General features: G+C 36.1%; 1 protein-coding gene across 3 annotated transcripts in view; it reads right to left on the reverse strand.

Annotated features, from left to right (window-relative positions):
* Positions 1 to 1,998: 1,998 nt before the first annotated feature.
* Positions 1,999 to 17,660, reverse strand: part of GABRB2 (gamma-aminobutyric acid type A receptor subunit beta2) — a gene marked incomplete at both ends in the record, with an annotated part of 109,843 nt that continues 94,181 nt past the window's right edge. For 2 of the 3 annotated variants that reach the window (XM_081317071.1, XM_081317069.1), the window contains one exon: positions 1,999 to 2,346. In XM_081317071.1, coding sequence (XP_081173197.1) covers positions 1,999 to 2,346 — 348 coding nt within the window. Of the gene's footprint in view, positions 2,347 to 7,788; positions 7,840 to 17,660 lie in introns of all 3 variants that reach the window. The other variant, XM_081317070.1, reaches the window with a different exon arrangement.

The raw sequence follows: 17,660 nt of genomic DNA on the forward strand, positions 1-17,660 counted from the left end.
TGAGTTAATTTATTCAGAAATGTGATTTCTCATTTACTCCTGAAAGCATCTTCTACTTAATAACATAAATGACCTCATGGAGGTGAATATGCACTTTCTTTGTTAGCCCCCAGGGTAAAATTCACCCTCTCCTTGGAAAGGTTAGAAAATATTATGGCTTGTACTATAAACTTCCAGCTATGGTAAAGTGCAGTTTTAGGAGCTGATTCAGTAGTTTTTCTAAGGCTGGCCTGTTGAACCAATCTGAGAAGGAAAAAAAAGGATAGAAGGGATTCTCTTTTTTAATGTCTAAAAATCCCCAGGTTGATAGTTTTTTACATTTTGGTTTTTATAAAATTAATGGGCAATTTCAGCAAAAGAAAAAAAAATAACATAACATATGAATGTAGCAAAACCCATCTTATTTGTTCCAAAAGATGCTTTAGAAGGGGTCTTCTGAAACATTGTCCATCTGATGGGGAAAAAAAACATGACAAAAATAAGTGTGCTCAGTGCTGTTGTGCCTGAGTCACAAGACCAGCCTTTTCACAAACTGTGAAGTTCATAATTCAACCAAGTATGCTTGCAGAGAGCCTAGGAAGCTTGATTTTAAAGTATATTACAGAGAAATGAAGAGTCCTTTGTGCTACTGAAACCATTAGCTGGAGGAAATATAAACATACATACAAAAAAGAAACATGATAAAAAGAATATGGAACATCTCTAGTTCCAAAGGATACTCATCCCCAACTATGATAATGCATTTATTTCCTGAAACAGGTGGATCTTCTGTTCCAGGAGGACACAGCTACCTATATGAATTTCATGTAAATTCTACTGAATTGATTGGACAATATACATGAACAAAGAGAGCCATATAATTGTAAAATAATTATATGAGGGGAAAAAAGGTGGAGAAGTATTTCTTGAACTGATGATGAAAATCATTCAGTCCCTTCAGCTGGAAAATACATGAGTAGCTCTCTCCCATTCATTGTCTTCTCTTTAAAAAAATTCTAAAACTGAATGGAAAGTATTGAGTGAAGAAGATAATCCAGTTCCTTACAATAAGCTTACTCTTTTGAGGTCTCTGTGTGCATATCTAAATAAATATCTGAACTATAAAATGTATGTTCTACTCAATTGCTTTCAAATAAGAAATACAACCCAAAATTATAACTTAGGAAATATTTTGTTGATCAAGATTTGTAATTTGCATGATATTTGATCTTGTGTTTGACAACATTTGGCACGGCTTTCTCTGTTCCAGAAGAAAGTACAAAGCACTGAGAAAAAAACTACCTATTAAGTAATTGCCAGCCCACTCTCATTTGGCATTTATACATAGAAGGCTCCTAGATATTATATTTAATGGTGTACTGTTGGACATATTGGCCATCTCCAAAATAGCTCTATGGTTCACACAATGGTAATCAATATGGTGACTTTACAATATCTCAGTTAAACACTTCCCAATTATGTGTAATTTGCTTTCATATTTTCCAAAAAGAATTCTTAATTCAGTCAACAGCTTGATACATGACTTCATAGTATGATGACAGGCATTATGACTCACTGTAGCTTCAAATTAAAATAAAAAGGTAAAATATGAACATGATGTTGATTTTGATATAATATGACCGTACTCTTTTCATTCAAATAATGCTCTTTAACTCAGATGAGCCTAGAAGAAGAAGTTCAAATCTAACTTTTTAGCTTCCCCTTTCAGTATCATCCAAAAATGAAGAGACCACATTTCAGGTCTGCCTCCAAACATCAAATGCAATTATATCTTTAAAAGCCAGATTGTATACACTTGTACTGTAACTTGATAGGCTTCACAGTTGTGCAAAATAAATCCAAATATTACTGAACAGGTTATAGAGTGGGCCAGCAAATAAGGTGTTTTAAAATAACTTGTCCTGAATAGATTTTGTTCTCCCGAAGTCCCACATTTGGCTGTACAATCAATTTTGAAGAGAAATCCAGTTCTTGATATTTGTGTGAATTTCTTTGTTTTTAGTTCACATAGTAAAGCCAATAGACAATATTGAAGAAAGAAAAAACAACTGGGAAGAATATGCGTGACCATCGATCTATGGCATTTACATCAGTCAAGTCAGGGATAGTAATTTTCAACTGAGAAGCACGTCTCCTTAACCGGCTTTTCTTTTGGGCCACGTGCCGTTCCAGAGCATTACGGCCAAAGCTGTGTCTTGGTAAGCCAGCCTTCCGATACTGGATACTTGAGGTATCATAGGCCAACATCGTGCTTCTAGGGTCCCCGAGCCCTATAACAGCTTCAGAGGCAGCCATCTCATTTTTAATTTCAAGTGTGCTCAACAAAATGTTCTCATGTGGGTCCATCTGGAAAACAGAAAAAATTGTCTTAATGTGTGAAATCAGCTACCAAACTCCACCAATTAATAAAAGACTGGATCTAAGCCATCAAACAGTGCTGATTAAAAAGAGAAGCATATATAGCAGGGCTATGCGGTGCTTCAGATTTGAAGTCCACTAATGGACTTCGAGCTCTCTGGCCCAGGCTGAGAATTTTAATTTTAGTTGGGGTTTTACTTATGCAGGGACGAATATAATTTTTTAAATCTGTTTTTAACTTTTTGTATCTTTGTTTTTTAATCACCCTGTAAACCGCCCTGAGTCCTTCGGGAAAGGGCAGTATATAAATGTAATAAATAATAATAATAATAATGCTTTGGCGCATAAAACATTCACTTTCTATTTTCTTAAAATAGCTACATCCTTTCTTGAGACAGCAGAATTGCCATGCAATTCCAGGAAAAGATGTGCTCCATTTAAGAGGTTTTAGAGAAGACAAAATGTGTGTCTCATAGTTTCCAAAGTCCCTTTTGCTTTCAAATCAGAAGCACTGCATAGTCCAAATGCGAACACAGGCTGGTAAATTATTATTTTTTGATAGCTCAGGCAAATAGATTATATGACACATTTCAGTACCTTTATCTGGTTACTGAATCTCAGAAATTTATAGTTTTGCTACTTTTAGCTAAATTTAGTTCTGAACATCTTAACAGTATTTTTAATGAGCTAAGGAATAATGTAGCATGACATAGTGCAGGTATTCACCTAATTTCCTCAAGACATTTGTTATATTTATTCTGTTGTTTGGATGCAGGGCTAACTCTATTGAAAATAATTTTGAAACATGCATTTGGGTGGATGTGGGCTTACAATGCTCACTTTGGTATAAAAGACCATTAATTTTTCATTGTCAGAGAAACTCTTTTTTTGTTTAGACTGGTACCATCAAGTTATATTACTGTGGATATCATCTGGAAAACAGAAAAAATTGTCTTAATGTGTGAAATCAGCTACCAAACTCCACCAATTAATAAAAGACTGGATCTAAGCCATCAAACAGTGCTGATTAAAAAGAGAAGCATATATAGCAGGGCTATGCGGTGCTTCAGATTTGAAGTCCACTAATGGACTTCGAGCTCTCTGGCCCAGGCTGAGAATTTTAATTTTAGTTGGGGTTTTACTTATGCAGGGACGAATATAATTTTTTAAATCTGTTTTTAACTTTTTGTATCTTTGTTTTTTAATCACCCTGTAAACCGCCCTGAGTCCTTCGGGAAAGGGCAGTATATAAATGTAATAAATAATAATAATAATAATGCTTTGGCGCATAAAACATTCACTTTCTATTTTCTTAAAATAGCTACATCCTTTCTTGAGACAGCAGAATTGCCATGCAATTCCAGGAAAAGATGTGCTCCATTTAAGAGGTTTTAGAGAAGACAAAATGTGTGTCTCATAGTTTCCAAAGTCCCTTTTGCTTTCAAATCAGAAGCACTGCATAGTCCAAATGCGAACACAGGCTGGTAAATTATTATTTTTTGATAGCTCAGGCAAATAGATTATATGACACATTTCAGTACCTTTATCTGGTTACTGAATCTCAGAAATTTATAGTTTTGCTACTTTTAGCTAAATTTAGTTCTGAACATCTTAACAGTATTTTTAATGAGCTAAGGAATAATGTAGCATGACATAGTGCAGGTATTCACCTAATTTCCTCAAGACATTTGTTATATTTATTCTGTTGTTTGGATGCAGGGCTAACTCTATTGAAAATAATTTTGAAACATGCATTTGGGTGGATGTGGGCTTACAATGCTCACTTTGGTATAAAAGACCATTAATTTTTCATTGTCAGAGAAACTCTTTTTTTGTTTAGACTGGTACCATCAAGTTATATTACTGTGGATATCATTGGGAAGAAAATAGAAAAAATCAATCCTGGATCATCTTATCTGACCAGGCATAGCATTTAGCTGTAATTCAAAAACCAAAATAACCAGGCATTTATTTTATAGTAAAATCATATTAAAATTTAATATTGCTTTTTTAAGTATTTTTAATTAAGAGACAAGCTAATCTGATGTAATGGTTAAGGCATCAGGCTAGAAATTAGGAGATCATGAGTTCTGGTCCTGGCTTACACAAATGCCAGCTGGGTGACCAGTCACTTTCCTTCAGCCCTAGGATAGAGGCAATGGCAAACCACTTCTGAAAAACCTTACCAAGAAAACTGCAGAGACTTGTCCAGGCAGTCTCTGAGAATCAGATACGATTAATGGGGGGGGGGGAGAGTGAGGACAGGATTATCAATGTTTCAAATGTCATGTTTCTTGCAAATGCTACTCTCAGCTATTCAGAACAAAATACAGGTTATGCAGGTTATACTCTCACTGTCTGTGAGTTATTGCTTAAAATAGCATTAATCTTTATCCATGTTAGGAAAAATTGTATTCTTAGCATATAATCATTTGATTTCCAGTTATCTGAGCTTTACATGTATTTTTTGAGTTAGGTTTATATTAAATTTAATGTTGATATGCTGTGTATCAGTTTAGGATATTATTTATGTTGTATTTGAAAAAAAAGAACTTTAGAAAGATTTTTATAATATTTGCAAGTCAACTTAACAGCTATCAAGCTGACTTATGTGGTATGCAACATTCTGGTTAGAGTGGAACAGTTCAATGCAATTTTCTCAAAACTACTGAATTTATTGCCTTTTAATAGGCTTGCTTTTTTTAAATACCCCAAGATTTAGAAAGAAAATGAAAATAGTTAAATTTTTTGAAGTACTGCCTTTTTCCAATGATTTTTTGCCAATAAAATCAACTCAGGCAGAAGTGGTACGCTCCAAGTCCTGTCTTTCAGCTAATGTCATTTTGTGGGACTCTGGAAACATGCCTTTTCTGTCATTTGATTTGCCCCTGGAAGATGCATATCCCCCCTCCCCCCCATACCCTTTGGCAACTCTCACTGTTGACCTTTCAGGAAAAACGTAAGGTTGTTTTCCCATGCATGGGGGAGGAGGGAGATCAGGAGATTTGACAAATCCATGATGTGCTGATTGACTGGTTTCCTTGTTTGTCATTTTAAGTTTTCAGTATTTATTTGTTATCTTGATATTATTTTGTATTATTTTAAGTTGTAAAAAAAACAACAGGCCCAGAGTTACATTCATGAGATGGGAAGTCATATAAATCAATTAAAATCAATAATCACATAAATTGTAGACAAAACACTGCTACTCTAGTAATTGGCTCTAGCAGCCCTGGTGACCCAACTGTGCTGAGTGGATCCACATATCTAAAAACAGTCACACACATCTCAATCAGTTATGCATCACAATGACAATGCTGTGCATCACCAGTGCTTTGTTTTTTAAAAGGAAGTACGTTGGGAAGACACATGGATGAAGGGACGTATGCTTGAAAAAAATATATATTCTGATCCATATTCCTGGCAAATTTGTAAACCATTTTTCAGAGTGCAACCTGAAAACTTGAGATCTGCAGTCGGTTTGGTAATAGATGAGTGTGTCAACCTGCCTACTGCCGTAGGAGACAGTGGCATAATTGCTTTATATCAGGGTCCACAAAACACATAAACATTGCACCAGTCTCTCAGAAATATTCAAACAAACAGTACTATGTATTGTGAATTTTACAGACATTGTTTCATGCATTTGCAGAGAATGTGTACATTGTTATTGCATTAAATATGACATAGTCAATCATAGTCAACCCTGACTGCTCTTTAGAAGGCCAGATCCTGAAGCTAAAACTCAAATACTTTGGCCACCTAATGAGAAGGAAGGACTCACTGGAGAAGAGCCTAATGCTGGGAAAGATTGAGGGCAATAGAAGAAGGGGACGACAGAGAATGAGGTGGCTGGATGGAGTCACTGAAGCAGTAGGTGTGAGCTTAAATGGACTCCAGAAGATGGTAGAGGACAGGAAGGCCTGGAGGAACATTGTCCATAGGGTCGCGATGGGTCGAACACGACTTCGCAACTAACAACAACAAGTCAATTATTAAATTGAATTTGATAGTTCTGGTCAGAATGTCTGGGGCTGTTCCTTTATCATTTCCTATGAAACAAACATATTGATAACCAAGCATATCATGTCTGCATTCCCTTGAGAAATGTATATGGATAAGCATAGCCAAGTCATTTTTCAAGATATTACCACTTCATCCTTGAAACCAAAAGTCAGCTAGCCACTCCCCAAAAGAGGTAAATGGGTAGGGATGATAATATTTTCACAGTACAGACAAATGTGCCCAGTATTTCCATGTGCATTTCATGGAACTAAACACTGAAGAATTCACCATTTGCCAAATGGTAAATTATTTAAAGTTTAAGTCATTATATTGAAACAGTTTAAAAGGAAGAAAGTTAACTCTGGGATACAGTTGTGAAACAAAAAACATATTCATTGATATCATAAATCATAAAAGAGGAGCATTGGTTAATTCGGGGAAGAGTGGTTAGGTTGTATGGAGTGAATCATACAAGCAGGGTGGGCAAGCTTTCTAAAAGTTTATTTTTTATTTTTTAATTTCCAGTCAGCGTCCAAACCCTTTAACCAATCTTCAGCCTTCTTTAAATCTCATAGTTAATACAGTATGAATAATAAGCTGACATATATATTTAAATAATTTAGAAGACAAAGAAAATTGTTTTCAGAATATGTCATTTTGTATGATTCATATTTTATTCTTGTAATCAATTTTTTTTTGGTAATCAGACATTTGTCAGAAGACACTATTATTTGAGAAGGCTGGAGGTATCTGCTTCTTTTCTAAAAACACACTGGAAATCATTTACTAGCAGAAAATTAGTAATGGATGAGCCTCCACAGGGAGATAGAGATTTTGTATTTCTCTTTATAAACATTAAACAGATATCAGTTTTCTAAAATAAGAAGTAAATTCAGTTGATGAAAAGCAAATTGAACTAATTTTTGAAGTTGATCTGTGTTTTTGATTAGGAAAGAAATGCTGAGTTTCGGAACAACAGAATAGGTTCACCCATTTCTAATGAAAATATATGCTTGTAACAAAAGAAAAGCTTACAATACAACAGTGAAACACATTTATTCTGCAGGCGCTTTTCATCCAGAAGGATCCCAAAGCGTTTTACAGACTTTAGAAAGCAACATCACTTCACCAAGTGCAGTCATCTGAGGCAAAAATGTGGGAGCTATATAACATTGCCAAACAATACAGTGTAGTTCAATATAGGAAATGAAGAATGCATTGTCAGTTAGAACTAGGTAGTGATTGGGTAAATGATGTGGAGATGATTCAAAAGAATGAACACCCTTTGCTATTCAACCAAAGTTGGACAAGATTTTGGTATGAAGATGCCAGGTCACAAACAATGTGCCATTGGTCTGCAATGAGTTCAAGCCCTCAGTTTTACATCCCTAAGGATAAAACCATTAAGAAAGCAATAAAATATACCTTTGTTGAATACATTTCTGGACAATGATATGTGCCAATTATTCTTCTGTCCTGTAAGTTAATAAAATCAAAACCAGTTTCCTTAGAAAAAAATCAGCTGTTAGTTTTCATTAAAAATTAATGCACTATAGGCTATTATTGTAAACTATGCACACTAATTAAAAGCACAGGGCAGTGTGAGCCAACAAGCAGCAGAAGTACTGTAGGTCCTTATTTTAGAAATGCTGTTGTTGTCTTAGCCCTGACACTGTGGACAACATGTATTTGTAATGGAAATAAATATAAGTGAGCATATATATGCATGTATACACATGCACACATATATATCCAAACTGGTAGGCATCGAAACTACCCCAGCCCTCTCCCGTCAACATATGAATTGAAATGATGTGAAAATAACATTAAGAAGGGGCTTAAGGATTATACAGCAATAAGACACAGACTTTAGATGTAGCATAGGATAATTCCATAGGAAGAAAGCTGAAAAGATAAACATGGATGAATGGGAAAAACAAAATATAAAATGAATACTGCATTAATACTCAAATTAGTAATCATGGAAGCACCTTATAATTACCTTAAATCATTATATGGCAAATAGCACAATGGAATTTGTGGATAGACCAAAAATCAACTTGTAAAATTGTACAATACCCTGAGATACTGCTGATATTTTTCTTTAAATACTTACTTGGAAAGGCAATTCCAATGAGTTCCTAGAAACTCCAAAATGATGGCTATCTAAAGGAGTTGCATGTAACATTTTAATATATCAATGAGATGAGATCTAATATCCGAAACTATGTTCATTGATAACAAAGGGAAGTAATTACTTTTCTCTGGGAGTAATTTTACATAGACTATTATTTCCTGCCTGGCTGAAATTTCTGCACTGTTCACTTTCTTCTTTAATATCAAATATGCATTATATAACTAGCATGCTAAGATATGTGAGTTGTGCATTTTTGTTGCTTGCAAAGCATAGGCTGAAAAGTCAAACCATTCACAAAAGTTCATCCTGATTTTTATATTAAACGGAACAATAAAACATTTGTGTGGGAGATGGATGTAATATTTAAATTGTCTATCCTCTAATTCTGAGGTCCCCAACCTTTTGGGCACCAGTTACGTGGAGAGAGATTTTTTCTGCAAACCGGAGAGGGCATGGTTTTGTATGTTCCCTGCATCCCACAGATGGGGCTTTGTTTGTTTGTGCGGCCCGGTTGCTGGCATGCCGCAGCCTGGTACCAGGCCATAGACTGGGCATTGGGGGACCTCTGCTCTAATTCAAAGTAATAGAGGCCTTAACTCCCAAGTTGTTATAGAGTATAACTGAAGGTGCTAGTTAGTTGTAAAGTACTATGTAGCTCAAGGTGTCAGTATCTATAATGTTATCTATTACAGGGAATGCAAGCTAAGGATCTCTAGTCACTGAAAAATATAGCCAAAGGACCCCTACATTCTCTGTAGGAGTTCTCCTTCTGTGTAATATCTTGCCCTTCTAGCCTTGCAGAAGCTGTCTGCTCTAGAAGGCCTGGGGACCTGAATTACTATCACTAAATGTGGTAATAAGTTTTAGCATAATCTTATATAATACAAAAATTTTAATTATTATATTTACCGGTATATGTATTCTATCATTTGAATTATTTCTTGCTGTTGCCTTTCTACCTTAAAAAACCCCCAAACCTTCCTGCATGCTTTCTTTTCTTTCCTTTTTTTAAAGATTCTAAACTCATTTACTAAAGACTATTTTGTTTCTCCTGGTTTTCTGAACAATTCTAGAACTGGCAGCTAGAGACCATTAGAATCAAAACAATTTTTGTATTCCTTTTTTTTTTTACATCAGCTCAGCCATTACTGTCACATAATTTATTGCAATATCCTTTTATGCATTACTTTACAGATTTTTGCCCTATCTTTTACATAATGTAAGTACATTTTGAAATAAAACTTAAACATTTAAAGTCCAATTGTATCCCCAAATTTGCATTCATAGATGTATTATCTAATTACCCTTTATTATTTGTAAAAAGATAGCTGAAAAATAAAGCTAGTTTTGATAAATAAGGCAGAGTGAATTAGCCCTGTCTGAATGTCTATCTTTTCCTTTTGATTGTTGAGCAGATGCAGATATAATGAATCATGTCAAAACCTCTATTTTGTTGGATTTCAGAACTATTTTACAATATCTTCCCTTTCCTTTTTGTCTTCTTCTCCCCTTTCCTTACCTTTCTTTCCTTATTATCAAAAATGTAGCAATCTATTTATCACAGGAGATAGAAGGATTGTGATAAACACAATAGGCATCTACTTTAAACCAAAATAATGAAACAAAATGTATCCCATCAGCATAATGCAAGCCCTGGCTGTTTGTACTTGTGTCCTCACTTCAGAAACAAGTATAAAAGTCACAGGGCGTGTGTTGAAATGTATTGCCACCTCTTTCCCACATGTCTTATGCACTACTTACTAACATCATACACAACGCTGCCTCTTTCATAGTATCCTTTCTACTTATATAATATTCTGTTAGGGTAGCTCTTTATTTGATTTATTAAAACTGCTCAACTCAAAAACAATTTGGGCAGCTTACAATGTGTCCAATATGTATGCTAAAACTCTATTAAAAACACATGACTGTTGAAACTAAAATAGCACTCCCTAACATGTAAAAAAGGACTTGACAGGGATTCTAGAGATCCTAAGCCTAGGTCTGGGAACTGAATCAAGTCTCAAGAGACTTGTGGAGAGTGGGATCTGTGTATATCTCCAGACAGATGCTATTCCAGAGGGTAGGACAATTTTTAGAATCATTCCCATTGGAAATATATTTATGTTCTTTCTAAAAGGCATAATCAAAACAGCTTGGAGTGCAGCCAAGCAAACCGAATGACTATTCTATTCTCCTAACATTTGAATTGCTGTTCATGTATAATTGTATATGACTTGGCTTTGCAATAACAACTAAATTGATCACAGTTTCATAAGAGAAGGAGCTACACACACACACACACACACACACACACACACAAATGTGCATGCATGAACATACAGACACTGAAAGGTTTGTGCAAAAAACATTCTGGATGACACTGGATAAATTGGGTCCTATAGGCTGTCTTTCAGAAAGGCAATTGTATCTTATGATTCATTTCAAAGATCCTTCTGTAGATCACTTATGCCACAATTCTACTAGAACAAATGCTAGAGGTGATCAAGTGCAGAAAGAGTTAAACAGGTACTTAGATATGGGTCCTGAAATTTGACCTTAGCCAAGAGATAGAAGATATTATTGACCTTATTTCCAAAGAGCCTGAAGCTCTAAATAGAACTTTACTATGTTTCCTGAACTTTTGAATTAGGAATACTTTTAAAATCAAATTATTTTGAATTTGAAACATGTTTTCAGCATGCACCCCTCTCTTACTTTAAGTATTTGGAGGGTGTAAAATTCTCAGAATAGCAACATTTTACACTTGAAGCAGCTGTTTCCCACTCAAAACAGGCTGTTTTGAACTCAATGTTTTGATCCAAAACATTTGTATTTTGTACGTAAATGTAGGCTCCAAAAAAAATAAAATCCTCAGAGATAAAATATGTTGCCTGAGAAGAGTGCTGCCATGGCAAGAAGTATTTTATTTTTCAAATGTACTGGAAGATAAACTTTTTGATTATGTAAAAGGACTGTTATAACCTTAGATACTGTATGTGAATATCCTAGAACAGTGTTTCTCAACCTTAGCAACTTTAAGAGAAGTGAACTTCAGCTCCCAGAATTTCCCAGCCAGCCATACAGGCTGAGGAATTCTGGGAGTTGAAGTTCACCCCTCTTAACAGTTTCTGAGGTTGAGAAACAATGTCTTAGGATGAAGTGAAAATGGAATTCTGGGATCATTCTGATTCATAAAGAGTCTTGCACAGCTAATTTGACTTTTTGGGTGATGTCACCAGGATTACTGTTGCAGAAATACAGTGAAATTACCATCTACATTTTCTGGAACAGTCTACAGGTTGCTACTGTATCCATCACCCTATATATAGTTTTACCACATTCTTACATAAGGCTAAGGGGGAAAAAGCAAACAATGCTATTCAGGAAACTGATGCTTCAGAGCAAATTCTTACATAACAGTGATATGTAATGATCAATAATATTTTTAGGTTGATTTTTTGCATTATTAAGATTGCAAATTCAGTGTCAGTAGCATGGAATAAATAAAATTCACTTATTGAATAATATTTTTACTTCTACAACCAATCTTAACTTCTGTGTTATTGTTTTGAACCACGTAGATCTGGGGTCTTCAAACTTGGCCCTTTTATGACTTGTGGACTTCAACTCCCAGAATTCCTCAGCCAGCATGAAGTTGAAGTCCCCAAGTCATAAAAGGGCCAAGTTTGAAGACCCATGACCTAGATCAATTTCTACCTGATGAAAAATTAAATTTTTTCTTGGGAATTTATCTTTTTTTTTGGAGAATTGTTAAAAACAGAAGGAATTCTGTTCTGGATAAGAAACAAATGCCATTTGGTTTTAGACTCAGTTGAATGTGTGTTATTCTGATGCTGTATGAGAGAACCAATGAAATGCAGTTCAACACAATGCAAGTATTGGATTAGAACTCCATAATATCATGGTTTATTTCCACCCTAAGCTAGATAAAGTACTGAACTATTGGGGATAATTGATATTTTTTAGTCTAACCTACCTCATATTTTTTATGAAGAAAAGTGTGAGGAAGGTGTGCTGTGTACATTCTCTTAAGTTGCCACAGGTAAGATAGACCAGAAACAATCTACTGTTTTTATCAATTGAAATAATAGCTAAGTAACAGATTGCCCAAGAAAAAAAAATATTAATAAGGCTTTTGTGTATATTGCTCTGTGAAGTCTGCTCCTTTTCCTGCATTAAAATTCTCAATTGTTGAGGAGCTTCTCTTCTTTAAAATGCTCAGAACAAGCAGTTGCAATTGAAATCACAGGAGGAAAAAGCATTTCCTTAATGGGATTTCCCCTTTGTATACTTTCTAATCCAAAGGAATTTTGGACAAAAAAAGAAGAAGAAAAATAGTCTTCAGACACTGTCAATTTTTCTGAAAGCTGGATAAGTCTTCCAAACCAGAATAAGATGAGGCTAAATTCGGTGTAGTAGTGGAAGCAAACAAAAGGAAAACTTGAATTGGAAAGTGGGCTGAATTTAGCTGCAGAGGAAAAAAAAACACCATATTTTTCATAATACAGTACAACATTATTGGAAATACAATTTCACAGCAGCTCAGAATTCAGTTGACTATTCCATTCTTAAATCCAGTTGCCTCCTAAAAAAGCACCCTTGGGACAACCATGACCTGGATGACTGAGAATCTCCATTGACATTTAGCTATGCACTTTGGGATGAACACCCTTCGAATGGTGCGGGATTATGAATGGACTTTCAGACAACATTATAGAGTACAAGAACAGGGCAGAAAACATCCTGCAGCCAGAAGGCTCCACATACATTTGCACTACTCAGAAGAAGAAACCTCTGAATGGCCCCAACAACTCTTTTGTTGTCTGCAAGGAGTATATAAATCCTTCCATTCCCCACCATCTGGTCAGAGTTGAAGAAGCTTCTTGGATAAGAAGCGAAATGCCTTCAAAGATAAACAAGAAAGTCCAGTTGCCTCCTAAAAAAAGCACTTTGGAACAACCATGACCTGGATGACTGAGAATCTCCACAGTCATTCCTGTTGTGATTCAGCGTCAGCCTGTGGTTTCGGCAGCTGAGTCGGACAATTCTGAAGAGGAGGAGGAGGAGGGGTTTGGAGAGCCTTTGGTTGCAGAGGAAAGTTCTAATGCACCGCAGAGCTCTCAGCCAGGCCCCTCCCATCTTGTTCCTCCTCAGACCCAGCTGTGTGAGCCTGAAAGATTGGAAGAAGACGATCCACAGCTGGCTCTGTTAAGGGACGCTTGAAGCAGGAGGCAGACTAGCAGAAGTGAACAAAGAAAAACAATGAGGCATCTCGGGAGAAGGCAAAGAGAAGCCACGCCTTGAGACTGCTGTTTAAAAGGGGAATGTGTGGGAGGTGCTGGTTGCTGAAGGCAACCATTTGAAGAGCTTCTGATATAGTCTCGGTCTGTATTTGTTTAACTCTGTTTTGAACTGTTTCGTTTAGTTTTTGCAAATAAATTTGGTTGGCTTAATTCCAGCCTATTGAATATAAAAAAGGGGTTGTCCCTGACATTCCAACAGGGCTGGTCATAGGCTGGAACAGAACAATTCCATTCTTAACCACTCTGCCCTCCCTTCCTGGAAGTATTAACTTCTATTAAGGCTTTTCCTTCCTTATTATCCTTTCCGAATTGATGAAATACTGAAAAGAAATTATGTAAAGGCAACTAAGATACTATCTGTCGGTATGTCCACCAGCATAATAATCCTCTAAAAATGAAGAGAACTGGACCAAATTTGGCATATAGGAAAAACAAGATCAAGCTTTAAAATGGTCCTACTCTGGTGGGGGACTATCACCCTTGTGAGGGAGTCCAAACAATAAACACGCCCAGAAGAATTAGCTCTACTTTTATTGTAAGGTTACATTAAAATAATTTTGCAAGTATATTTCTCCCTCATTGTCTTTATAGCCAAGGGAGAAAGGAAAGTCCCTTCTGTGATATTTGCCATGTCTACATTCCTGTTGTGGGCTAAGCTATTGTTTATCTGACCATGGTCCTGATGTGGATCTTCCCCTTGTCTCCCAAGGTCATTTCCACAAACTGTTACATTGGGTGTGGGAATTTTTTTTAAAGAAATATATTTTCATTTTCATTTTATTAAATTTATATGCTGCCCTTCTCCCTGAGGACTATTCCCCACTGCATCCCTAAGGTAGAGGCTGTTGGGCATTGACTCAGAATATTGCTGATTCCTCTGTTTGAAGTCCCATGCCTTCTTTCTTGCTGGTCACATAATCCTGGCCTGTTCTTAAGAAGTGGGAAAGAATCCCATGATTCTTTTTATGAAAGATGTTCATAAAATGCTTTCCTTATTTTATTTATTTATACACATCTTTGTGTTCTAAACATAAACAGTAAAACAAGATTAAACATATTATTTGGCCTCCTATCTAAAAGTAATCCTTCCCAGGTACTATGGTTTTTAATTATGTTGCACCCCTTGTCCCAAAAGTTTGGAAAAGTCAGTCTTACTGTTTTTTAAAATGATTACAGGAACATGGCTGTCCTAATGTTAGTTGAGAGAGCAGGCTATTCCAAGTAATTTTCATCCATACCTCTATTCTGAGTGGCCATTGGTCTTATTTTATAAAGAGGAGTCCCCTAATTTGAATTCCAATTAAATGTAATATTTAAGCTTATGACAAAATAAGGAAAGAACAAAATACTTGAATTTGCCCATCAATATAATACCTAAACAGCACACTCAGCAGAACATGAGTCTATGGTCATACTCTCTATAACATGGGTGTCAAACTTGATCATTTCACGTGAAATATTGTGATTTATCATGACGTTTTTTGCCTTTAAGGAGCTGGGGTGGGCATGGCCTGTGCGTGATGCATCTGTCCCATGGGCTGCCAGTTTGACACCCCTGCTCTATAATGAGTTACATTGCATGCTTATTTCACTCAGAGATTGTTTGTTTCTATATCTGCACAAATGTTATGGGGATCTTTGCATCCCACCTTATCTTTCTATTTCTTGATAGAGTTACCCAAAATCATGTCTTCTTACTCTACTTTCTCTAAATCTTTTGGTGAATCTATTTGTTTCCCAGTGCATTCACAAAATCAAAATGGGCAGTTATGTATTATATCTAAAATAATTGTAAAATGATTTAGATAAAATGTCTTTATCTCTAAACCAGGGCTTTTCAACCTTTTTACTCATTGTACCACTTTTAGGATATGGCAATATCCAAGTACCACCAGTCGCCTAGCAGGTGTCAAAAACTTGATGACCAAAAAACAAAAAAGGAAGAAAGTGATGAAGTACAGGTAGTCTTCAACTTACAACAGTTCACTTAGTGACTGTTCAAAGTTACAATGGCACTGAAAAAAGTGCCCCCCAAGCGACAGCCGAGCAGACACCTGCCTGCCCGCCCGGTGGCACTGTTCCTCCTGTCCGAGGTTTTCACTGTTGTGAGCATTTCTGTTGAGGATTGGCAGCAGGTGGGGTGGGTGTGGGTGTTTGGTTTTTATCCCCCCCCCCGTCTGCTGGGTGGTTGCAGCAGGTTTTGGTCACTTCACATGACCCTGGGACACTGTGACCATCATAAATATGAATCAGTTGCCAAGCATCTGAATGTAAATCACAAGACCCTGGAGATGCTGCAACATTCCAGCTGATCGGCACTTCTTCTAGGCTTAGCAGAAGTACCAGGATCAGTGCTGCTTTCCAGCTGACTGGTGCTTCTTCGGGGCTCAGCAGAAGCACCAGGATCAGTGCCGAGCTCCAGCTGGAGTCTGGTGCTGATCTTGGCGCTTCCACTGAGCCCTGACAGCCCCGAAGTGCCGATCAGCTGGAAAGCGGCACTGATCCTGGTGCTTCCGCTGAGCCCTGACAGCCCTGCAGCTCCAGCCATCTCTCGCTTGGGTTTGTGCAGTGCTGCCACCGTTTCAGCTCATTCCCCTCCCCTGCTACCACTTTTCTAGGATGGTTGCGTACCAACTGCCAGGTGCCAATGTACCACAGGTGGTACCTGCACCACTGGTTGAAAAGCCCTGCTCTAAACTATATAGCAGATAATAGATAAAAGAGAGGGGAGTTATAAATGAGTCTGGCTCACAAGTGAACCAATTTAAAATTGTTTCAGGTAACAAGTTAAACAATGTTTGCTTTCATATGATGAAATTTTGCAGCTCCTATGTATATCTGATAATCAAATCTAGTAGAAAAAATGAACACTATCTGGCCACAGATTTCTATAGTGTTTTCATCTATTATTGCTTAATAAATTCTTTCATTAGCATATGTGTATTGTTTTTTCCTAGTCTATTACATATTTGATCATTATGACTGCAAATATGCTAGTAGCAGATTATGGCAGATTTACTAAATTATTTAGAGCAATATTAAGGAAAAATTGTTGGTGCTCCCAAAACAGAAAATGAGGTGAATTTGTGCATGTCTCAGAGGCCACAAAGAAACTATCCATGAAAAAAGCAAAGCTAAGACATTATTGTTATAGAATTATACACCCTATATGGAGAATGAAGAGAAAAAAGTTCACTGAAGACAGCAGAGTTAAATGTAATCTGAAGCAAAGCAAATCTAAGATGGGAGGTATAAGAATATGAATTAAGATTACATGAACATTTTAAGTATAAATACATTAAAAGTGTAAAAAAACTCACAGTATCAGTAGGAATGGGTGAACAAAGCTAAAACTTAGTATGGTGGGAAATAGGTTATACTAAACAATTACTTTAAAAACACACATACATAAACACACACAAAAAATATGACTTAAATTTAAGACAAACATAAATACACCTCTAAAAGGGACTTTTCAATCATCTATACTTGATGACAAAAACAGAGTTTAAATGAAGACATTTTTCCTGAAAGATTGAAATAAGATCATTCTGACTCTATTCTACAACCTTAGTTAACTCTTCTGTAATTATTAAACAAAAGAAGGCTATAGTTGATATAGAAAAATAGCACAAAAGGCTAAATCAACATGGCTTTAAAATGTATTCGGCTGAATCAGTTAATAAACTTTGGCATAGCAATATGTAATTTGTTAATTATTCTTTGGTTGTAAAAGTTACAATATAATACATAATGAAAATGTAATGGATACTTTATCTGGGTTTTAGTAAAGCATGCCATAGAGTACTATACAATATCTTATGGTTAGAAGG

Source organism: Vipera berus, assembly GCF_964194415.1.
Source record: "Vipera berus genome assembly, chromosome: 2".
Lineage (NCBI taxonomy): Eukaryota > Metazoa > Chordata > Lepidosauria > Squamata > Viperidae > Vipera > Vipera berus.